General features: G+C 35.3%; 1 protein-coding gene across 1 annotated transcript; it reads right to left on the reverse strand.

Annotated features, from left to right (window-relative positions):
- Nucleotides 1-1,637: 1,637 nt before the first annotated feature.
- Nucleotides 1,638-22,743, reverse strand: LOC123539640 (uncharacterized). Its single transcript, XM_045324317.2, has 4 exons — nucleotides 22,363-22,743; nucleotides 9,042-9,177; nucleotides 8,064-8,207; nucleotides 1,638-5,580 (listed from the first exon to the last, which is right to left on the reverse strand). Exons 1-4 carry the CDS (start codon nucleotides 22,471-22,473, stop codon nucleotides 5,204-5,206), a joined length of 768 nt encoding a protein of 255 aa, XP_045180252.1. The 5' UTR covers nucleotides 22,474-22,743; the 3' UTR covers nucleotides 1,638-5,203.
- Between the last annotated feature and the right edge of the window lie 3,445 nt (nucleotides 22,744-26,188).

Raw genomic sequence — 26,188 nt, forward strand, 5'->3', positions numbered from 1 at the left:
CATGTTTCTTGATGAATCGGAAAAAAATTGAACACTATTTATAGGTCACACAAGGACAATTTGTATGAAAATATTTTAAAATCAGGCTAAAAGTTTTAAACAAGGTTTTCTACTATATACATAAATGGAAAAGTAACCACGCCCCGTGGCAGCCATGCTTTTTGAAGAATCGAAATAATTTGAACAATCTTGATAGAGGGTCACACAAGATTTTTAAAGTTTCCACTATATACATGTAGGGAAAAGTGACTACGCCCTCTGGCGGCCATGTTTTTTTACGAATCCAAATAATTTGAACAATCTTTGTAGAGGGTCACATAAGGACCTTTTGTGTAAAATTAATTTAAAATTGGGCCAGCAGTTTCACACAAGAAGATTTTTTTTTAATTTCCACTATATACATATAAAGTAGTGACCAAACCCCTGGCGGCCATGCTTTTTGACGAATCGGTATAATTTGAGCAATTTTGGTAGAGGGTAACATAAGAACCATTTGCGTGAAATCATTTCAAAATCGACCATCGGTTTAGGAGGAGATGTCGTTTGAAGATTTTTCTATTTTTAGCTCCGGGTGCTCCATTTTTTAACCAAGCAGAACCTTTGAATTATTTTTGGAAGAAGACAACCCAAAGAATATCCAGGCCAAGTTTCATCAACTTCCACCACATGGTTTCAGAGGAGATATTGTTCAAAGAAATGTGTGGACGGATTGATGACAAGTGATTACAGTACTTTGTGCTCAGGTGAGCCAAAACGTATGATATCCTGTGGTGGAACACTCTAAACATAAAGTAACTACTATTAATTTTCAACAAGTTTTAGAATGCTTTTAACATAAAGAAATTTTCTGACTCGCACTTTGTGACAGAGCAACACACAACTGGGAAGCCCAAAATACGTTTGTTAAGCACATGTTATTGTTTGGGTGGGATTATTTTACCAAGAATTCAATCATGTCTATGTACACAGATGTTGCTCTTTGAATGTGTCATGTTAGGTAATGTGGATATTCACAATCAATGGAAAAATCTTCTTAAACTTGACAAGGCAGTCTGAAGGACAGCTATATCCACCGCCGTTGGTTAGTGAAAGCGTTGATGGTGCTGGGTGGAAGCATTAAACATTTGAGTTGTAACCTTTACCTGGAGCTGGCATGGGTGAATTTCGAGTTCTGCACATCGTCTTGATAACGGGAATATTACAGACAAGTCATATTAAAATCCTTCAAGGGATTTAGGTGATAGAGCGGACACAAAATTGAAGGTTCATACCTTTGACCTCTAGTTGTGACCTTGAGCCAACATGGCTGACTTATGAGTTATGCACATTGTCTTGAAGAGGTGATCCTTTGACCAGTTTCATGAAAATCCTTCAAGGGGTTTAGGAGATACAGAGTGGACACAAAATGGAAGGCGCAAACCTTTGACCTCGAGTTGTGACCTTGATCTTGAGCCAACATGGCTGACTCATGATCGACGAGTTCTGCAAATCGTCTTGAAGCGGTGATCATTCATGAAAATCCTTCAAAGGGTTTAGGAGATACAGAGTGTATACAAAATGTTATGGACGGAGACCATTCCTATAACCCCTCTCCCCACCACTCGTGGCGGGTGATTGAAAATACAAAGAAACATACATTCTGTATGAATTTTTATTACTGTTACAAGATACAAAATATTTATATGCCTGTACCTTATAAAGACTATAAAAATGGTATATTACAGTGATATATTAGAACAGTGTTGATATTGCAGACTAAATGATACCTCCATGCCTTTTTGAAATACACCTGTTTTACAACTGTAAAAAGTCGGTGAAGAGCCTGATTTTTAGAACTATATGACAATATCTAGTCTTCTCAATGGTATAATGAATTCAAGAGTTACTGAATAGATAACCCAATTTTTACGTTGCAAAGGGGCCATAACTCTATCAAAATTGGTTAATAGGACTTGACCTGTATTTTATAATCATGTACCTGTCTATCAAAAATAAATTTAGTCTGTTCATGCTATCAAGAGTTATCGAACAGACATCGACATGTTACTGAATTTTATGTTGAAAACGGGCCATAACTCTGGCAAAAAACAGTGGATTGTAACCAAAATAATCCTTGACCTGTATCTTATGATTATATACCTATGTCCCAGAAACTCTATCAACTTATTATTTTATCACAGTTGTACAGACCCAGTGACAGTGTAATTCAAGTACCGGTATATCCCGTTCTAAAGTTTGTTTTTAGGGGTATACATGTAATAATATGATTAAGAACAATTGCAATTACAATGTTGAAAAATTGAAATAAAAATTAACAAGAGCACCGCCTTGCGGGTGCTGACGCTCATCTGATTTTTTTTGTGTAATAGAAATATTGTCCTACCCATGATTTTCTAAGTCTAAAAAGGGCCATCATTCTTGCAAAAAGCAGGATAGAGTTATGTTTCTTGATGTACAGTGTCCACTTATGATGGTGAAAAACTGTTGCAAGTTTTAAAGCAATAGCTTTGAAAGTTTATGAAAAAAGTTGACTTAAACATAATACTCAACCAAGAAAATGATTTTCTAAGTCCAAAAGGGGCAATAATTATTGCAAAAAGCAGGATGGAGTTACGTTGCTTGCTGTACAGGGTCAGCTTATGATGGTGAACAAGTGTTGCAAGTTTCAAAGCAATAGCTTTGATAGTTTAAGCGAAAAAGTTGACCTAAACATAAAACTTAACCAAGAAATCTGATATTTTCTAAGTCCAAAAGGGGCCATAAATCTTGCAAAAAGCAGGAAAGAGTTATGTTTCTTGCTGTACAGGGTCAACTTATGATGGTGAACAAGTGTTGCAAGTTTTAAAGCAATAGCTTTGATAGTTTAGGCTAAAAGCTGACCTAAACATAAAACTTAACCAAGAAAACTGATTTTCTAAGTCCAAAAGGGGCAATAAATCTTGCAAAAAGCAAGATGGAGTTATGTTTCTTGATGTACAGGGTCTGCTTATGATGGTGAACAAGTATTTCAAGTTTCAAAGCAATAGCTTTGATAGTTTAGGAGAAAAGTTGACCTAAACATAAAACTTAACCAAGAAATCTGATATTTTCTAAGTACTAAAGGGGCCATAAATCTTGCAAAAAGCAAGATGGAGTTATGTTTCTTGCTATACAGGGTCAGCTTATGATGGTGAACAAGTATTCCAAGTTTCAAAGCAATAGCTTTGATAGTTTAGGAGAAAAGCTGACCTAAACATAAAACTTAACCAGGCAACGCCGACGCAGACGCCGATGCCGACAACCGCTCAAGTGATGACAATAACTCATCATTTTTTTTCAAAAAATCAGATGAGCTAATAAAAATGTTTCAGTGGTCAAGTTTTTTTCCACCGTTTTGTTAGGTTTAGAGTCACATGGACACAATGCTGAATTTTTCAGCTTTTAACAATAGAGGAAGACCAAAAGTGTCTTCAGGGCAGTCTTTCTGGCACAGCTGGGCAGAACCACTGTTTATCTAGTCTAGGCATTTGTTGGTAATATTTGATAATTTTTTGTATTTAATACAAGCACTGTTAATAAGTACAATGAAAACTGAAAATGCAGAAAATTTCATGACATTATTGTTTACAGATGATCTAAATAAAAGCATGGACACATGTACTTTTGTAGTTAGCCAAATTTCCAGCAGCAGTTATCTCCCCTGGCAGCACATTAACCAAACATAATGAAAACCGAACATAATGAAGATAATCATATGGCCCTTCAAATAAAATAAGACTGAAATGCAAGAGATAAATGAGGTATGCATTTTGTGAACTCGAAAAAGTTTTTGCTCATATCCGAATGAGTTGGGAACAAAACTTATGTCAACTTATCACTTCCAATACATTGTGAATCAAACACACCTATATCCAAACTGACAAAGCATGAGTTAAACCTACTGTTTATAATTCACCTATTCCATACAATTATATTTTGGGTTGATTTCCCTTTTAGCTATACATAATTTTACAACTTCTCTGAGAGGCAGTAGGACCTTATTGAGTTACATGTATTAAGATGTTTATTAATGTCAAGTCTTTATTTTCCCTCTTTAAAGTTTTGGCCAATGTGATTAATGTATCATATTCCTCAAAGTTAACAATTTCTGTACAAGAGAAATGTTACTTACATGCTAACTGAGATATTTTGAAACTTTCTACAATACTCTATCAAAAGTTAAAGTTAAAACTTCTGGGGTCCAAAATACTAAAATGGAATTGCATACTGACACCCAATCTAAACTGTTTTTACTATAAATTAAAGACTAATTAAGATTTTTATAAATATACATAGTTCCTACTTACACCCTTAAAAGTTCTTTAGAATAATAATGATGTACAATACCGATGGTATTGTCTTACTTAAGACTAATTACAGAAAAAAACACCCTTGTTAGGAAAAGGTGAATCGAAAGTTAGACTTTATTAGCTGATATGTAAGACAAATGAAACTAGTTACATGTATAATGTATAATACAAAATTTAATACAAAAATAAAATTCTATATAAAACAATGTATGTCAAATTTAGTTTAAAGCACTCACAAAACTTGTCTTCATCAAATGATTCCAGATCTAGTGTTTCAGTTACTAAGTACAAACATTTCTGTAAACCATTTGATTAGAAAATCAAAAGCAACTGTTCTTGAAAATGGCAATGAGTGTTTTTGTAAGTAATTACAATATACCACAAATTAATTGTAACTGGATGAACAGTTTTATCCTCTAAACTGGTTAAACAAGCCAAGAATGATAGAAACCTGACTGACAATTGACAATAAAAACTGAATCAGCCTTGACAATTTGCGTACTTTACATCGTATTTTATGTAGAATTGACTTGAGTGGTAACTTGACAACCTAAACTGAATCTACCTAAACAATTTGCACAATTTATCAAGATTTCCTGAATCTGATGCTATTATAATCCATATCTGAATATGACATGTTCCTGTATATAAATTAATATATTAACATGTCCTAGGGTAGGTAAACTCATTTTGCTACTGTTATAAACTGCATAATTATACATTTCATTAGTCATACTCATATGTATATTACGGTATGTGATATGTGTTTTATGTTCTCTCTAAACAAGTCTTTTTTTTTGTACAATTAGCTCTAGAAGTCAAACTGTTATAAAATGTGTCTTTAAAGTGTGTAATTCAAGCCTGGTTCCTAGCTTCTAGAAGTCAACTTCCATTCCTCGTTCTGGTTTGCTGTACCCATCATACCGGAAACCAGAAGTTGGTGCACCAAACTTGTACATTGTAGCCGGACCCACACCTCGCTCATCTTCAGTGAGAGGTGCATTCAACATCTGGTACCTGACCTCTTCGACATGCTTACACAACATACAAGCCTGCATCCAGGCTAGCCCCAAGGATACCAGGCCTAGAAGAGCAGCAAAAGCTGCCACATAAAGACCAATGCCAAGCTTTATAACCGGATCAGCCTTCACCTGCATGTAGTTGTCGGGAACCGGAAAGGCTTCCCAAGCACTAGGATCCTTGATGATTCCTGCCAGCGCGGCAAATACGGTACCTAGAACCAGACACAGGGCTGAAAAACAGTTAAAACGAAATATTATAATCATAGTATACACTTAATGAAAGGCTTGCCAAATAAAAGCAAACATGTATTTATGATAATTTTACTTTCAATTTTAGCAATGTTTCACCTAGTAAACAAAATAACTGACTGAAATAAGTGCTGTCCGTAATACAGCTCGCTCGACTTTTTCCAGTGCTTGACTCTGAATTAGAGCTTTGCCATAAAAAACTTTAAAAGACTTCAACCAAAAAATTCTATATTAAACAGGGGCATAACTCTGTAAAATTTCAAATCAGAGTTGGATTGTTCCTTCTGGTGTAGACTTTGATAGTTAATAACTATTTTAAATTTCAAGTCAATAGCTTTGATAGTATGAGAGATATACGACTTCAAAAACTTTAACCAACATCGACGCTGACTCCAGGGCGAGTGCAATAGCTCTACCTTTTTTGAAAAGTAGAGTTAGAAATATAATATCAATACGCAAAAAGTACAGTGGCAATAAACAACGTAAAACTTCTTTCCTGGAACTCTTTTTACTGCTGTTTCAGTATAATAAAACATCTACCGTAACCTCTGAAGTGGTCAATGGATAAGAATTAATCAGCTTTGGCAAATGACCACAATCTCTCATCAGTTAACTATTAACCTCAACTTAATGACAGTCAACAGTTTCTTGGTGAGGGTTAATAGTCATTTTCCTTAGCTGAGTAATTTTACTTAAATGGTAGACAGATGTATACTACTGACAAGAAGGCCTTTTAACTGTTTTATTAAGACATCATAAATAAATTTTAAGGTATTTTCCCCATGTTTCCTAAGCTTTCATTTTTGTCCAGCAAACCTAAGACTATTGACTGGTCAGTAAGACTATAAGGATCTTACATGCCTGCCTATGTAAGATGGAGTTTTCCCTACCCGAGGGACAGTGTGGAATGGAAAACCGAGCATTAACGAGGTCGTTATCCATGCTGTCCAGAGGGTAGGGAAAACACCTGTCTTACACAGGCAGACATGTTAGATAATTTTTCTTGCCTATCACATTCAAAATAGATCGTGGAGACAAAACTGTATTTCCTGACATTATTTATAAAGTTTATGACGTCGCAATGGTGCTAGTACTATGTGACGTCACCTTAGTGCACGCTATTTTAGACAAGCTTTTTCCCTAGGGAAAGATAGGAATATCTGTCCCCGGCACGTGCTCGGATAAATGTATACTTTCCCCACTGGGTAGCAAGAAAATGTATGGAACTGTAATTTAAAAAAGCAGTCATGAGCAACAAGAACTTTCACTAAAAAATATCATGAAAGTTGATCTGATGGGTTCAGGTCACACTCGAAAGCATTTACCTAGGAATCCATCTTAAGTACCAAAGAATTTGTGAGTACTTTATAGATCTACCTAAATAATGCTGGTTTATCATTTTTACACCTAATCCTAACTGTTTCAAAAACTTCGATTTTCTAATGTTCATAGAAAGACCTGTCTCTTTAAAGGAAGGTGAATTGATTAATGAGCCGTGCCATGAGAAAACCAACATAGTGGCTTTGCAACCAGCATGGATCCAGACCAGCATGCGCATCCGTGCAGTCTGGTCAGGATCCATGCTGGTCGCTTTCAAAACCTATTGGAAGTAGGGAAACCATTGGCAAACAGCATGGATCCTGACCAGACTGTGCGGATGGGCAGGCTGGTCTGGATCCATGCTGGTTGCAATCGCACTATGTTGGCTTTCTCATGGTGCAGCTCAGTAGTATCTTGCCACTGCACTAAGAAAGGAGTTGGAAGACAGAGCAATTAAAATGCTTAATCTGGACACAAAGCCAACAAACTGTAACCTTACACTGTATTGCCCAAAAGTGGCACTCTGTATGTTGCATTAATATGGTTAAAATTATTAGTTGTTTGGAAATCCTTCTATTTGGTAAAAAGATATAGAATACCAGTAGACATAAACTTTGGGTCAGAAGGGTAGAGACTAAAAGCAAAACCTCTTTCCTCAACCCTCTTTTCCTCGTGAAACAAATAATGGTAGACTAGCTGAGAGTTCAAACTAGTATGGGGTTCACACACGAGTAGGGCTTCATTTCTTCCACCGATTGTCAAGATTTTAAAAGAAACTGCAAGTTATTCAATTGGTTTACTCCTATACAAATCAATGCCTACTTGTAAATCCAAAATCTGAAGTTTCAAAGACAGCTTAATGTTTCGCTAGCAACTCAATAAATCCACCCCATGATTTTTTATAGTCATTTATCATGTACAAGGATTTACTACACATATACACTATAAAGTTAACCTTTAGCCTGCTGGCAGCAAGTGATTCTGCCTTTAGCAACCAGTGTAGACAAAGTTCAGCCAGCACGTCAGTTCAAGTTCAGTTAACACCCCAAAATTGAATAAAAGTTGGTACTGTCCAAATTGAAAGATGGACCAGTCCATTTTAGAAATTTAGCAGGGTAAGGGTAATTAAAAACACTTCACTTACATGTTGGCAAAAGTCCCGCAGCAAGGCACATCTCCCCTGTTGCCGACTTGTATTTTCGGCAGAAATATATCAATGAGGCAATAAACAGCACAAACACTGCAGAAATCCCAAGGCCGAAGAAGATCTGAGCTACACGGAACATGGCTGAAACAAAATAAAAATGTTAGAGAACATTAAAATTTTTTATATCCGGACATGAAAGTAACGTTGACATGTATTTACATTACATGGCTTTTTCAACTTAAATGGTAATGTATTTGTATTACCGGCTTTGTCTACCTACGACGGAATGTACTTGCATTTCTGGTTTTGTCTGCTTTACATGTGAATGTACCGGTATTTGCCTTACTGGCTTTGTCCACTTACGTAGAATGATTTTGCAATACAGGATTTATCTGCTTACGTTGAGATGCATTTGCGTCACAGACTTTGTAAACTTACGTGGGAATGTTTCTGCATTACTGACTGTAAACTTATGTAGGAATGTACATTATTCGCATTACAGACTTTATATACGTACATGGGAATGTTTCTGCATTACTGACTGTATATTTATGTAGGAATGTATTTGCAATACAGGGTTTGTCTGCTTATGTTGAGATGCATTTGCGTCACTGACTTTGTATACTTATGTGGGAATGTATTCGCATTACTGACTTTATATACTTACGTGGGAATGTAAATGTAATCGCGTCACTGACTTTATATACTTACGTGGGAATGTAAATGTAGTCGCGTCACTGACTTTATATACTTACGTGGGAATGTAAATGTAGTCGCGTCACTGACTTTATATACTTACGTGGGAATGTAAATGTAGTCGCGTCACTGACTTTATATACTTACGTGGGAAAGCAAATGTAGTCGCGTCACTGACTTTATATACTTACGTGGGAATGTAAATGTAGTCGCGTCACTGACTTTATATACTTACGTGAAAATGTAAATGTAGTCGCGTAACTGACTTTATATACTTACGTGGGAATGTTTTTGCATTACTAGCTTTATCAATCATGATGATATCTATCATGTTGATATTGTCTCCCTGGTCCATGTAAAACAGTCCAACATCTATCGTCTTTGTCTGCATCGTGCGACCTCCATCCCAGGTAACCTGTAAAATTAAAGAATAGCAACAGAATGAATAAAAAGGTCTTAATTTTTTTGACTATTTTGTTTGCTGCATATCAATGAAAGCATATCTTCAAAATTTAGTGTAAGTTTAGTCATAATTTTTCTATTTCCAGTTCTCAGTCAAATCTGAGATAGACTTATTGTGAACATACTAACAATTAGTTTAATATCCAAAAATTTGAAGCAAATTTTTAGCACCTTTCTTTTGACCTTTTAACAAGGCAGTCTGAAAGACAGCCATATCCCCCGCCACTGTTGATAGTGAAAGGGTTGATAGTATTGAGTAGAAGCATTGATGTTGTCAATTATATTTTATAGCCCATGTATGTCGACATCAATGAATTTGAAAATTCTTCAAGGGGTTACGGAGATACAGAGCAGACATAAAATGGAAGGCACAAATCTTTGACTTCTAGCTGTGACCTTGACCTTGAGCCAACATGGCTGACTCATGAGTTCTGCATATCATCTTGATGAGGTGATCATCTGACCTAAGAATAATGAAAAACCTTCAAGGGGAACAGGAGATACAGACTCACAGACTTCAAACCTTTGACCTTGAGTTGTGACCTTGACCTGAGCTACACTCATGAGTTTGAGGAGGTGATCATTTGACCCAAGTATCATGAAAATCCTTCAAGGAGTTTAGGAGATACAGAGCGAGCTCAAACATTTGACCCTGACTAGTGACCTTAACCAGACATGGCTGACTCATGAGTTCTGCACGTTGTATTGATAATGTGATCATTTGACTCTTAGTATTATGAAAATCCAAGGGGTTTAGGCAATACAGACAAGACACAAAATGAAGGCTGAAACATTTGACCTAAGGTTGGACCTTGACCTTGAGCACATGACTACTGACTGAAACTTTGGACTTTGACATCAATCTTCTTAGGAACAGAGGAATAAATCACATTCCTGTCACATTGTCTTGATCAGCTGTAATTTAACCACCGTTATTCAAGAAAATCCTTCAAGGGGTTTAGGAGATACTGAGTGGACACAAAATGGAAGGCTCAAAACTTTGACCTCGAGTTGTGACCTTGACCTTGAGTCAACATGGCTGACTCATGAGTTCTGCATATTGCCCTGATGAAGTGATCATTTGACCCAAGTTTCACGATTATCCTTCAAGGGGTTTAGGAGACACAGAGTGGACACAAAATGTTACAGAGTGAGACGCAAGGATGGAAGACAGAAGGACGGATGGAAACCATTCCTAATACCCACACCAATGGGATTAAAAAATATCTTGCTTTGTGTAAGCTGTATTCGCAATCAGTACACAGATCAGCCTGTGAAACCACTGAAAATTTTAATAAACTGTTCTTACAGAAGGACTTGTTACATCTCATTTGAGATCTGGTTCTTTTCTGTATGAAATCTGTCCTTAATATCAAAGTATTAGACTCAGATCAAATGTGCAGGCTAATTTTGGCTTTCAGCTTTGACATATTTTATAGACAGATTACTTTTTTTATTGTCACAGTCATCTTTGCACTAGATTTAAAGCGCTATTTTTATGCATGGAAATTAAGATGCTACACAATCCACTATCTTATTTTTTTTCTGTAAACATAATGATGACTATATATATATATAGATATATGTTAAAAGCTCATATAACACCCACAGATCATCAGTATTAATGCAAAACAACTTTTTCAAGTTTGAATGAAAGTCCATCATATTTTATTAATTTTATTTTAACACAAAATTTTAAGTAAAGAGTGGTAGGGGTGATAATTCATAAAATACTGGTGCAAGAGTTATGGACCACTAATATTTCAATGTTCATCAATATATCATCATTATCAAAAAGCCTTGGACAAATGGCATGAACATTTTGTTTGAAAGTTAATTAACAAATTAAAAAGCATAAAAACATGTATCATACACTTTATCTATTGTAAATAAGAAAGTAAGATATTTTGACTGTTTCAGTAACAAAGACTGAAAACAAACCGATGCCGACAATATAAAATTATGCATTTTCGAATAAGGTTGTATTTTTTGCAACATACAATTACTGTACCTGGAAGTCAATATGACAGCTTGCTAAATAACCTGGAGTGAATCAGATCAGATTTTTAAAGAAATCACTGTTTTTACAAAGATATCGTAAGAGATATGGACCACTAATATAACTATGTTCAGCAATATATATCATCATTACCAAAATGCCTTGACAAATAATATTTTCATTTTTGATGAGAGTTGCAGCAGGGACTGTGTTTTGGGTGAAGTTGAGCGATAACTTTGCTTTAAAATATTTCACTTCACCTTTCCCACCAAGAAAAGCGAAGTTCAACTGTTTTTTTAACTTAATTTCTCGGTCTGTATTTCTTTCATTAAAAAAATGTAAGTTAAATAAAATGTCATTGACAAACTTTGATAAAAATAGCAGACAACCGGAACCCTTTTAGTTCCTTTTGAAATGTATAAAAGGGAGGTAATACATTTAAGTAAATAGCTAATTATTAAATTTTATATGTAAAATATGTTGTTTTAAAAATATTGCCCCTGATTTTTAAGTCTTTTATCTACTGATCAATACAAATAACATTTCATTGAAAGTTCGAGTTTTTTTTTTAACTCTGTAGTTTGTCAAATTGAAGGAAGTACAAATAAAATTTTTAAACTCTATATGTTCACATACTTGAACAATGCTAACTGAAAAAGCTGTCATAGGAAGGAAGAAATCCAAGAAAAATCAAGTACTGGTTATACGAAGAAAGATGTGTTGTGTCAAGTTGTCTTGAGCATTTTACAGTAAAAACAGTGCAAATATGTACTATATACTACTGTTTGCAGATCAAATTGCCCTTTCGCCTTTTCCTAAATCTATAGACTTGTACCTTTACGTCACAAAAGCAGCGATGCTGAAGCTATTTTTGCATCTTGTCTATACTGGTAACTCCGCCTTTCCGATACGAGTAAAAAATTACTGAATGAACTTGTTTACATTGGCTGTATGACCAAGAAATGATGATTTAAATACTGTTCGAACGGGTGTTTAACCGGAATGTAACAGATGTACTTGATCTAATCTTCATTTAAAATTTAAATGAATCTTGCCACAATGCACACTTTACATTTAAGTAGCATGGATGTGAAAAAAAGACACTAGGTATTACAGGCCATTTTCTGCCTAAATTTCAGTACCTTTTGCTGCAGACTTTACTTTTAAATAATGTATCTCGTGTTTAATATTCACGATAATTATAAAACGTGACTGACTCGAGTTGTTGGATTCGCTCATCATTGACTGAAGGGCAGAAGTTTGATTCCCGGAACCGACCATGCCTCTTTAGTTGAAAAAAAGTCGGCAATTTCTTACGGAATATGTGAGTCTTAGTCTAACTAATTTGGCGCGATGCTAGGAAACAGATAAATTCAAATAAAACTTACATGTATCAACAGGTAGTCAAGAGTTAAATATCGTTATACTAGTATTTTTTGACTGGTCGATATCCCCTTTAGGTAGATGTCAACGAAAAATTTCAAAATGCAAAAATGTAAAATCGGTCTACCCGAGGTTTCATTATTTAGACTAATCTAAAGTGGGATTCAATTCCTCATTATTTTATGTAAAAGTTATAATAATTCCATTTGAAACGATTAACGAACGGTTACACATAAAGTGCAAGTGATAAAACCAATAACTTTACATGACGGTGTGCTGTTATTTAACCTCAGTTATTTTGGTCCTTTTAGAGTGACCGTCACAAATATATTAAAACGAACTAAACGTCGAATTATTTTGACTTATGTGAGTCTATAAATGGTTCTTTCCATGAACGAAGACAAGGCTTATCAACTGCCTGTATGTGAATAACTGAAATAGTGTTTAAACGACTTCAAATAAATAGCAGATAAATTCACAACCCACTTAAAAGATAAAATTAAAAAAACTGGATCTATAATGGAGTTAGATTTGCGATAGTTAAGCTACGGAAGACTCTGCAAAAGTTCGAATATCAAATAAATCAGTTTTATGGATATGACAATTAGATCTACAAGTGTTACATAGCTTGAAGGTTCAATTATACCTTTCTGTAAAACCTTGTATACCTTGCGTAGTTGGAAATTTCGTCAATAATTGTTATAACAAACAAAAAACGCTGTTTTCATTTGAACGTAATTGAAACATTCTATATTCTACTTTTAAAACATATCCATTATCACCTCATTGCACTTTACAATGTATGCAAGTACGACAATACTTCAAAGATAAGAGTCAGACTGCGCGCTTTGTGTGATGTCAAGATCATTAAAGAAAAAAAAAAACTTTCACGACAAGGTGAATGAATAGGCGGGGTTAACCTGTCAGGATTACTCCAAAAATTGCTTCAGCTTCACAGTTTTTGTGACGTAAACGTGCAATTCTATCGATTTGATAAAGGTTGAAGGGGCAATTTGATCTGCAAACAGTAGTAGTTGAAAGATGCACTGTTTTTATTTATATGTCATAAAGAGATAATACTATAAATAAAACCGAATAAACAATGTCATTTTTATTTAATGCATGTGAGCAATGTCCTGTCTTACGGTCACCAAACTTCTCAGACTCCCTAAATTTCAAAACTTCTCCCTATTTTTCCTGGAGGGAGAAGTCACTTCTCCCTAATTTTCCAGGCTAAGGTAGTCCCTGTGCGGTTAAGGATATTACTAAATTATGACTACCGGTAGATAACATTTGCACAGTACCGTCTATATATTTAGATGCTCAAACTGGAAAGATACAGTTCTCAGGATAGCACCCTAGGACCATTAAAAAATTTTGGTCCTCTTGTTTATGGATTTCATTGTTCCAAAACTGTTAAAATTGTACAAGAAAATCCATAACAAGTCAGGCAAGGCAAGTCATTGTAGACATGATTTTAACTGAATGTTCGGGAGTACTGACTAGATGTAGAACTAGAATTTAAATATTTCAAAAAGTAAGTGATATTTCAGAATTCAAATAACAGCTTTTTATTTGCAAATATTTACATTAATAATCACCCTTTTCTTTTCCACTGAAAATTATGATGTTCATTTTGTATGAACAGCAAAAGGAATGGCGCGACAATTACGTCAATGAGGCTTAGTGATAACGGACCGATGTTTTGACGACCTCTGCGTAAAGTCAGGGCGAGCGTTCCTTAGATGACGCTGCTGTTGTTCTGTCTGGTGAAAAGAATGGCCAGATTTCAATGTTAAAGAGAATTCCTATAGTTTTTTTCCATTCATAGAATTTTTTTTAATTCACATATATGATAGGAAATTTTGTGCTGAAAACAATGAACAAATAAAAACAATAGGTCACCAGGCTTGTTTTTGTGAAAAATTGTTTTGAACACACCCACTGTTGCTGAAATTGCCAGCGATTTTTCAACATTTTCATAATTTTCTGCTTTTGTATAAATACCAACCAAAATATACATCAAGACAGCACAATACGGTTTTTTCTTTTTACAGATTTTATTATATATTTATTTGATATCATAGTCATACTTGTAATACTCTATCCTTACAATAATGGGTACAAATGAATAAAAAATATTGTTTCATATTTACTTTCGTGAACCTTTTCAACGAAAAATACCCATAGTGAAGAATATTTTTTTAAATTTTGAAAAAACTCTTTCATAGAATTTTTTCTTTTTTTTTCTTTTGTATAGATAATTGTTTTGTGAGCATAAAAATGGCTAAAAATGTATGGGTCACCAGGCTAAATTTTATGTTAAGACCGCTAGAATACAACACCTGTTCGGACGGAAATGGCTCGAACCTGGCCAAATTGATTACATGTATGTCTGCTAAAACTTAAAAAAACAACTTTTAATTCTTTCTATAATTGAATACTAAATAATCTGAAAGGTGAATTGTCTTATCAGTACTAAGTCAATTATCTTATATTATATGAACAACACTGTCTTTGTACTAAAATGCGATGTGAAAACACAACCACAAAAATAGCAAGATACCTGTCAGGCATGATACCTGTCAATACAACATAAACCAGTATCAACATTTGATTACTGATAAAACTTATCAAAAATGTTATTTCATTCAAGATTCCTCATATTTAAGATTGTCTGCAAACATGTTTCAACAAATTTTGACTTCAGTTCAGTTTTCCATAGGAAGTGTCGGCTGCGCAGATAGATGCGCATAAAAAACTATAGGAATTCCCTTTAAATGCAACAAAATGTGTGCAACTTATAATTCAGTCTTGTTTATAAATGGGAAGGAAATACAATGTAAATATAAGAAATTAAACTTTTTTCCATGTTCATATGAAATACGACAGAATAGGATCAGCGAATTATACATGAATCGATTTGACAATCCTATTCTGTCGTTCATTTCGCATGAAAACTGGATCGGATTACCCAAGTGCAACACACTGTATGTACAGGCAAAGATGTATAAAATACACAGAATGGCAACAAGCGATAATCTCGTGTCAGCGTGTGATCTTATTCAAGCGTTTGCAGACTTGATATAGTCCTGTTCAAATCAACAGACGTACGCTGATTAAAGTATTATACTGGTAATATGGTCGGCAGGTAATAAACGGAATCAGGTCCAAATTTCGAACGACAACTGTTGATTTTTCAGACTTCTAGCGAAATGCAATTCTAGTGAAACATCATTGAATTACCATTTATTCTTTGGGAAAGTAACCATTGAAATACCATTTTTATTCGCATATATGTTATAGTGCAATCACTGAACAAGAGCTGTCACAGGAGACAGCGCGCTCGACTATTTCGATGCTGGATAGTGAAACTGGGCATATCTGAGGAAACTAGAGCTGTCACTGGAGTGTTTAATGACTCCAATTGTGGATGAAGATATTGCACAATAGCCTGAGTCTATGTCAAAAATATCAACTTAAAGTAGTAAGAGAGGTAAAGATAAAATGTATCAAAACACTATGTAAGTATATCCTAAGCAAAAAGGGGCATAATTCATTAAATATTGGTGCTAGAGTTATGCAGCTTGTGTCATATAGTGTAGGTAATGATGCTGAACAACTATTTTAAGTTTGAATCAAATCCATTCAGTAATAACAGAGACAGAGTGAAAGTGCATCAAAACTTTAACCTAAAATTCTAAGTAAAAAGGGGGAATAATTAATGAAAAATTGGCGCCAGAGTTATGCACCTTGCGTCATATGGTGTGGGTGATGATGTTGAACAACTATTTTAAGTTTGAATCAAATCCATTCAGTAATAACAGAGACAGAGTGAAAGTGCATCAAAACTTTAACCTTAAATTCTAAGTAAAAAGGGGAAATAATTCATGAAAAATTGGTCCCAGAGTTATGCACCTTGTGTCATATGATAAGGTTAATGATGTTGAACAATTGTTTAAGTTTGAATCAGATCCATTCAGTAATAACAGAGATAGAGTGAAAGTGCATAAAACTTTAACCTGAAATTCTAAGTAAAAAGGGTAATAATTCATGAAAAATTGTGCCAGAGTTATGCATCTTGTGTCATATGGTGTGGGTGATGATGCTGAACAACTATTTTAAGTTTGAATCAAATCCATTCAGTAATAACAGAGACAGAGTGAAAGTGCACCAAAACTTTAACCTGAAATTCTAAGTAAAAAGGGGGAATAATTCATGAAAAAATGGTGCCAGAGTTATGCACCTTGTGTCATATGATGTGGGTGATGATGTTGAACAACTATTTTAAGTTTGAATCAAATCCATTCAGTAACAACAGAGATAGAGTGAAAGTGCATCAAAACTTTAACCTGAAAATCTAAGTGAAAAGGGAGGATAATTCATGAAATATTGGTGCCAGAGTTATGGCCCTTATGTCAGATGATGTGGATGATGATGAGGAATAAGTATTTCAAGTTTGAATCAAATCTATCAAGTAATTACAGAGATAAGTTGAAAAAAGAGAAAGTGCACCAAAACTTTAACCAAGGTGGGGACGCGGAAAAACGCCGACGCCGGGGCGAGTAGGATAGCTCTCCTTATACTTCGTATAGTCGAGCTAAAAACCATAGAAACACCACTGAAACACCATCAAAAAACCATTTAATTACCACTGAAATGGACCGAAATATGCAAATGAGCTCTCTTAAAGACTTTAAAACAAGAGCTGTCCGTAAGACAGCCAAGCTCGACTATTCGAAATATTGTCCCAGAAGCAGGAAAATATTACCCAAAAAGGTAAAATATCAAAAGAGTTTTAAGTTCAAAAGGGGGCATAATTTGACCAAAATGCATATCAGAGTTATGGGACTTGCTGCTATCAACTAGTTTTATAACCCCGAAGACACATATGAAGTTTCAATTCAATATCTGCATTAGTTTTGGAGACAGTAACTTGCATGTAAAACTTGAACCAGAATTTTCTAAGTCCAAAAGGGGGCATAATTTGCTCAAAATACACGTTAGAGTTATGGAACTTGACCCAGTGAGGTTTGTAATTGACATAGAAAAAGAAAAAATAAGTTTCAAAGCTATATGCCTTTAAATAATAGCTGTATGTACTTGCATGCAAAAACTTAACCAAGGTGTGACGCCGACGCCAGGGTGAGTAGAATAGCTAGACTATTCTTTGAACAGTCAAGCTAAAAATGAAATTTCAATGATACTTAATGGTATTTCAATGGAGGAATTCTAATGGAAAATAAATGGTATTTCAATGAAAAAAAAAAATGGTACATCAATGATATCTAATGAAAATCAATGGTAAATCAATGAATATAAATGGTACTTTAATGATATCTTAGAATGAAATTCAATGGTGAATAATGCACTGCATGGACAGCATTTTTCCCACTGCCACTGCATGGCGGGCAATTAGGGGACACTGGACAGGTGACTATTCTGACAGGTGGCATACACTTGCAACTTTTAATACAGACCCTGTCTTTCAGTTGATATTCATTTATAAAGTGACTTAAATCTTTGCGTTAGGTAAATATATACATGATCATGCAAGTTCATATCATGTTAAAGACTCATGCTATAAATATAGGTTTCAAGGTTTATATGAAATTTTTTTTTTGAGGTAGGTGCATCATCACAAGATGAAAATGTGCATTTTTCACTATTTCTGGGGCCATAACTCTGAAAATTGGGAGGGGGGCGTGGTGCCAGCTGGAAAATAGGATGTGGCAGGTCATATAATACTCCTTTTTGAGCTTGGGGCACCACAAGATGAAAATGTGCACTTTTGACTATTTCAGGGGCTATAACTCTAGAAATAGGGGGCAGAGACAGACGAAAACTAGAGTTGTCACAGGAGTGACGAATTACAACCCCGCAATATGGCCTTGTCACAGAACAAAGCCAATGTCAAAGCCGAACTTGCCTGACCTTTGACCTACTGACCTCAAAATCAATAGAGGTCATCTGCTGGTCATAATCAACCTTTATGAAGTTTCATGATCCTCGGCCCTAGTGTTCTCAAGTTATTGTGTAATGTTCCAGGTCACTCCAACCTTTGACCTTTGGAACTCAAAATCAATATGAGTCATCAGCTGGACATGACCAACCTCCCTATTAAGTTTCGTGATCCTAGCCCCAAGGGTCCTGAAGTTGTTGTCCGAAAACCGTTTAAATGTTCTGGGTCAATGTAACCTTGACATGTGACCTACTGACCTCAATATTACAAGGGGGTCATCTGCTGGATACAACCAACCTCCCTATCAATTTTCATGATCCTAGGCCCAAGCATTCTCAAGTTATCATCCGAAAACTGTTTGACCGTTTTGTGTTATTGTGACCTTGACCTTTGACCCATTAACCCCAAAGTCAAACTTGACCAGTATTTTGTCATGTGTCACATGTGCGCAAAAATTTATGATCCTAGACCTAAGCACTCTCAAGTTATCATCCAGCACCGTTTAACCGTTCTGAGTCACTGTGACCTTGACCTTTGACCTACCGACGTGAGTCAAACTTGACCTGTATTTTATGATGTTACACCTGTGTACTAAAATTTATGATCCTAGGCCCAAGCGTTCTCAAGTTATCCTCCGGAAACCGTTTAACTGTTCTGAATCACTGTGACCTTGACCTGGGAGCACAAAAATACATATTTTGACAAAGTAAGAAGCATGGAAATCAAGAACTGATCAAACATGTATAAAATAAATAGTCATGAAAACCAATGACAAAAATATGACTGCATCTGACTGGAATTAATTGAATCAAAGAAACAGAAAATATCACATTTTATTATTTAATTTCTTGGGTATTCAACATAATATAAAGACACTTACTGTAGCTGATGCCATGCTATTTACATAAATCTGGGCCAGAATTTTAAACTCCATTTCATCATTTTTCCGCCAAAACAGGTGTTATTTTATTTACAAATCATGAAATTCAGTTACTACATTAGAAATGGTAAAACAATGGTTTTTAATGAAAAACAATGAAGAAAACTGTTTGAACAAACTTAAAGCAAATTCTGTAATGAAAAACAATGGTTTGTCAATGAAAAACAATGGATCAACTGATATAAAAGACCTGAGTATACTGCAATGAAAAACAATGGTGTTTAAATGGTAAAGTGTTACTTTGATCATTGATTTCATCCATTGTTTTTCCATTTTTTGAAAAAATGCTATTCTAATGGAGAAAAAGTCATTAAAATCAATCCAGATAAATGGTTTTTAAATGATTTCTCTGAAAAAATGGTACTTCATGGAGTTTCAATGCTTTTTTAACCATTACATTTCGCTAAATTCATTCCTTTCCCATGTAGAAAATACTAATAACATTAAACAAGATGGCCATAATGGCCCTATATCGCTCACCTGTTATCATTGCACTTAAAAACAAGGAGGTCAAAAAATCATAATCAAGATCAATCAAAAGAATTATGAGAAAATGTAGTTGAAATTTTCTTAAAGTTACTTCAAATAAAATTATTTTCAAATCAGGCCAGTAGTTTCATACAAGGTTTTCCGTATAGCCATATGGGAAAATGAGCCCCTCCCCCAGGCGGCCACTTTTTCAATGAATCAAAATTATTTGAAGGAATTTGGTAGACGGTCACCCAAGAAATATTTGTGTAAAATTATTTTGAAAACGGACCTGCAATTTCTGACAAAAAGATTTTCAAAGTTCTATATAGGCATATAGGGAAAATAAGCAAAACCCCTTGGGGGCCATGTTTTTGCTGAATCAAAATTATTTGAAGGAATATAGCAGAGGATCACCCAAGTCTTGTGTAAAATTGTTTTGAAATCAGTTTTCTATATAGCCATAAGTCCAAAGGACAGGAACAAAGGGAAGAAATTTAACCAAAAAGAAAACAAAAATTCTTATAAGGTACAGATATGTCAAAATACACCTAAAACTTAGAGGTACCATCCATGTTGTACCACAGAAAAGTGGTCTCGGCCAATAATAAAAAAGTTACTAAATAAGCTATTTATAGTAACATAAAAGGGAAGTAATTAAAAAACAATTATTGTAAGTTAACAAAAGAAGGATCTGCCAAATAAAAACAAGAGCATTGCAATGCAATGCAAATGCAGAGCAATATACACACAAAACAAAGTCATATGACCTTTGACCCCTAAGTGTGACATTGACCTTGAAGTGAGCCGTCCGAAACAAGCACTCAGCACGTCGTTTCAAAGGTGAACATTTGTGTCAGGTTTCTTTGAAATCCTTCAAGGGGTTCAAGAGTTACAGAACGGAAGGGAAATTGCTAACCAACAGACAGACAGACAGACAGACGGACACCGAGGCGATAACATAATACGCCCCTTCAGGCATATAAAAAGGAATCGAGACCTTTATAATGGTGATACAAGTTGTGTGCAAGTTTGGTTAAAATCAAATCATAAATGAAGGTGCTATTGCGCAGACAAGGTCAAAATAGCTAATTTTGATTTTGGCCCTTTCAGGGGCCATAACTCTGGAACCCATTATGGGATCTGGCTGGTTTAAGAAAGGAACCAAGATCTTATAGTGACACAAGTATTGTGCAAGTTTGATTAAATTCAATTCATAAATGAAGCTGCTATTGTGCAGACAAGGTCAAAATAGCTAATTTCTGGCCCTATCCGGGGCCATAACTCTTGAACCCATAATGGAATCTGGCCAGTTCAAGAAAGGATCCAAGATCTTGTGGTGATACAATTTGTGTGCAAGTTTGTATAAAATCAAATCATAAATGAAGCTGCTATTGTGCAGACAAGGTCAAAATAGCTAATTTTGGCCCTTTCAGGGGCCATAACTCTGGAACCTATAATGGAATCTGGCCGGTTCAAGAAAGGAACTGAGATCTTATGGTGACACATGTTTTATTCAAGTTTGGTTAAAACCAAATCATAAGTGAAGCTGCTATTGTGCAGACAAGGTCAAAACAGCTAATTTTGGCCCTTTTAGGGGCCATAACTCTTGCACTCATAATGGGATCTGGCCAGTTCAAGAAAGGAACCATGATCTTATGGTGATACAAGTTGTGTGCAAGTTTGGTTAAAATAAAATCATAAATGAAACCACTATCGTGCAGACACGAAATTGTGGACGGACGACGGGCGATCACAAAAGCTCACCCTATCACTATGTGACAGGTGAGCTAAAAAGACCATTATCATTAAAAACAAACTATCTGAATTCTGACAGAAAGTTTTTCATGACACAAATTTTTATCCTTCTGCTGTCTCTTTCGTACACTGGTAAAACGAAATCTCATTCAGTTCCCATGTGATGTTGGAAAGATCTGCCCTATATGCCTTTCAAATTGCCGATCTGTTTATTTTTATAGCTCTTTGGTACAAGCAATTTTTCCCATCATGGGCAAACGCAGGCTAGACATTTCCTAAACTGAATGAACCGTGTAGCCGTTGATTTTCTATGCATGAAAAAAAATAAGACTAGAAACTTGGGAAAAAGGGGCAATATCCGGGAATCTTCCCCTCTATGTACGGAATGAACAAAAATAATAAAGGGAGGTAAAAAATACGTTGATTTAGAAACCTTTCTGTATGTTATAATTCAATATCTATAAGTTTAAGACACTCTTAGGGGTGGTGGTCGCGGATTGAGGTGGATATAATATACTTCATTCCGTAGAGGGGAAGATAACCGGATATTGCCGAAAAAGGTGTGACAATAAAAAATTATCAGTCTAATCAACTTGAACTTCGAAAGAAATGGACTACAAATTCTCACCTGAACTTCAAACTGGTACCAATATGGTAAGATCAGTGAACCGCCCGAAATCAAGGCAGTAAATCCCAGAAGGACAGTCTTAATCAACTGGACCAAACTATAGCCGTTCATTTCTGCTGGTTTCTGAACGGAACTAAAATCATAAACTAAACACCTTGATTACAGGTGAGTCATAAAATATTCTTTTCAGAAAAATGGCGATCTGACTAATCAGAGTTTGATAAATACACCTAAAATTTATTACATGGTTTAAAATTGAAGCTAAAGTTCGATTTTGATGAACTACATGCTTCAAACTGGAAGAAAAATGTAAAAAAAAAACAACAAAAACAAGTCAATATTTTTGTCAGGTACACTTCCTGTTTTTCGAATGTGACTGGTTTTAATTCATTCAGAATTTCGTGTTCATTTGTAATAAAATAATGAAAACCAGTCTCTGATTCGGCAAAACACGGAAAATTCAGAAAAAGAAAAGATAATTTCCGGAAAAGACGGAAAAGGTAGACCCTTCCACGCGTTAAATACTACATATAACTGTATTCAGTATAACAAACTAACGGAAAAGGTTCGTTAGATATAATAGGTATTAACTTTTCACAGCTTTCTTCGAGGCACTTCAGATAATACTGCTGGCTGGACCTTGATAATTACTAATATAAACACACACCATACAGTATAGTTTTACTTTTGCTTTTGCACGTACATTTGTATATCTGTAATGTATTCATTGTTATGACTCAGTCGGTTTCTCGCAGAATTTAAGTTCGTTTAATGGGTTTCAGATGGATTTTCAGTCACAATGCTCAGTAGAATGTAGATTGTATTGTTGGCTTTATAGTTATAATGGTATATAACCTCACCGGGTACTCTTCTCGGCATTATCAACTTAAACTATCTTCAGCTATCTACTACCGAACAATCGTCTAGCGGTTATGACTGGAAGTCGCTGTCAGGAAACAGTGTTTTAGTGAAAAATACTAAGTAAAAAAGATAAAAGACCGAGACTATACAGTTAAAAACGGTAGATTATAGTATTTAGAGAGAGTGACTGGGGAATTTAGTTTAAATTTTATGTCTGTATGAGATGATGATGGTCCACTGCCACTAATTCATTTCTTATTTTATAGAATATAACCAGTAAGGAATGATTTCTTTTTTGTTCTAGGGTCTTCTCTAGGGTCTTCCAATTTAGTTCTGTTGACATATCTGAGACACTACTGGTATACTGGTAATCATTAAAACACAGCGGACTGCAGATCATTGTACCCTTTCTACTTTATAAGTGAGATATTTTTGCCAGGGGTGCCAGACTATGGAACAGTACTCGACCTGGGGCCGGACATAGGTATAGACCATTTCTTTAACCTGTCTGTTAGTAGTTCTTACATTCCTTTTGATGAAGCGGAGGGTATCACTGGCCTTGGATGTTATGTTATTTATGTGAATCACTGATTTGACCAGGTCAAATTATTACTTAAGGTAAAACATTTTGCATGGTCAGTGGACTGAAGTTGGACATTATGTAGGGTGTAAGGATATATGACAGGATTTCTTTTACTGTACATTCTTAGAACTTCACATTTATCGGGAATAGATTCCATTGACCAAAAATAATCGATAAATCTAATATTCAAAAGGCAACTGGTGGTTAAGATATTAAAACTAGGCAAACCAGCTCTTGTACCTCACTCTACACATCTTTCGAATTATACAATTTACTCAGGCATTTCTCCAGGCAGATTAAAACAAGCTCAAGTTTTCAAGAATAATGGCCCACTATTAAAGTCAAATTATAGACCAGTCAGCATTTTCCCTGTGCTCTCGAAATTTTTGGAAAAAGTTCTATCCCTGCAATTACTTTGATTTTGTCACGGTATATGACTTATATTAAACAAGAGGGTCAAGATGGATCGCTCACCTGAGTAATGTGAGCTAAATGTTTCAAATGTCAAACTGATGTTAAAATATTAAGAAAGTAGATCAGTAGGTCACATTCATGGTCACTGAAAGTCAGTTATAAGATCGGTGTGCAAAACTGTACATGTCATCCAAATTTCAAGGCTGTATCTTAAAAAACAAGAAAGTAGGTTAGTAGATCAAGGTCACAGTCAGGTGATCCCTAATTACTTGGGATCATCAGGTAATTATAATTAAACAGTCTAGGAAATATGATCTGATAATTCTTGAAGTATTTTTTCCTATATAACTCATATAAAAAGTGACCCCCGGGCCAAGGCCTCTTTTAACCTCAGGGGCATAATTTGAACAATCTTGTTAGAGATTCACTAGGCAATGCTACATACCAAATATCAAAGGTCTAGGCCTTGAACTTTCAGACAAGAAGATTTAACAAATTAAAATCCTATATGTAAAACTTGGGACACTCGGGGCAGGGCCTCTTTTCACCCCAGGGGCATAATTTGAACAATCTTGGCAGAGGACCACAAGGCAATGCTACGTACAAAATATCAAAGGCCTAGGTCTTGTGATTTCAGACAAGAAGATTTTTAAAGTTTTTTCCTATAAAAGTCTGTGTAAAAATTTGGACCCCTTGGTGGGGCCTCTTTTCAACTAAGGGGCATAATTTGAATAGTCTTGGTAGAGGACCACTAGGCAATGCCACATACCAAATATCAAAAGCCTATGCCTTGCAGTTTCAGACAAGAAGATTTTTAAAGTCTTTTTTCATGTGTAAGTCTATGTAAAACTTGGAACCCACCCGGGATGGGGCCTCTATTCACACCAGGGTAATAATTTTAACAATCTTTGTAGAGGACCACAAGGCAATTGTACATACCAAATCCCAAAGGTCTAGGTCTTGTGCTATGTATTCCGAGGCCCCAGTGTCGAGTACCAGTCTGGCTGCACATTTTTCTCACCTTTTAACAACTCCATTTTTGATTAATGTCTATTATATGTGCTTTAAGAAAAGGTTATGGCTGCCAGTTAAACGTCTCTTTTTGAAACTTCTTGAGGACGGGAATCAGCTCTTGACTCTAATGAACACGTTGCAGCCATTTTGATGCACCTATCAAAAGCGTTTGACTGCGTGTCCCATAACATTCTCCAAATATCAAAAGCCTATGCCTTGCAGTTTCAGAAAAGAAGATTTTTAAAGTCTTTTTTCATGTGTAAGTCTATGTAAAACTTGGAACCCACCCGGGATGGGGCCTCTATTCACACCAGGGTAATAATTTTAACAATCTTTGTAGAGGACCACAAGGCAATTGTACATACCAAATCCCAAAGGTCTAGGTCTTGTGCTATGTATTCCGAGGCCCCAGTGTCGAGTACCAGTCTGGCTGCACATTTTTCTCACCTTTTAACAACTCCATTTTTGATTAATGTCTATTATATGTGCTTTAAGAAAAGGTTATGGCTGCCAGTTAAACGTCTCTTTTTGAAACTTCTTGAGGACGGGAATCAGCTCTTGACTCTAATGAACACGTTGCAGCCATTTTGATGCACCTATCAAAAGCGTTTGACTGCGTGTCCCATAACATTCTCCTTAGTAACTTAAAATATATGTTCTAATTAATAAGTCTATAAACTTAATGTATAGTTATCTTTCAGATAAGAAACAACGTTTTAAAATTGGTAACATTACTTGGACCGAAATAGATAAGGGTGTGCCTCAAGGTTCCACTCTTGGGCCTTTACTTTTTAATAATTTATAAATGATAATTTCTGCTTGATAAACAACAGTACCCTTTATAATTATTCCGATAACATCACACTCATTTCATACACCAAAATATGATGAACTCCTCCTTACAACTTTACAAACAGAAAGTGATGATTTAATTGACTGGTTCAGATTTACCTG

Source organism: Mercenaria mercenaria, chromosome 16 (genome assembly GCF_021730395.1).
Source record: "Mercenaria mercenaria strain notata chromosome 16, MADL_Memer_1, whole genome shotgun sequence".
Classification (NCBI taxonomy): domain Eukaryota; kingdom Metazoa; phylum Mollusca; class Bivalvia; order Venerida; family Veneridae; genus Mercenaria; species Mercenaria mercenaria.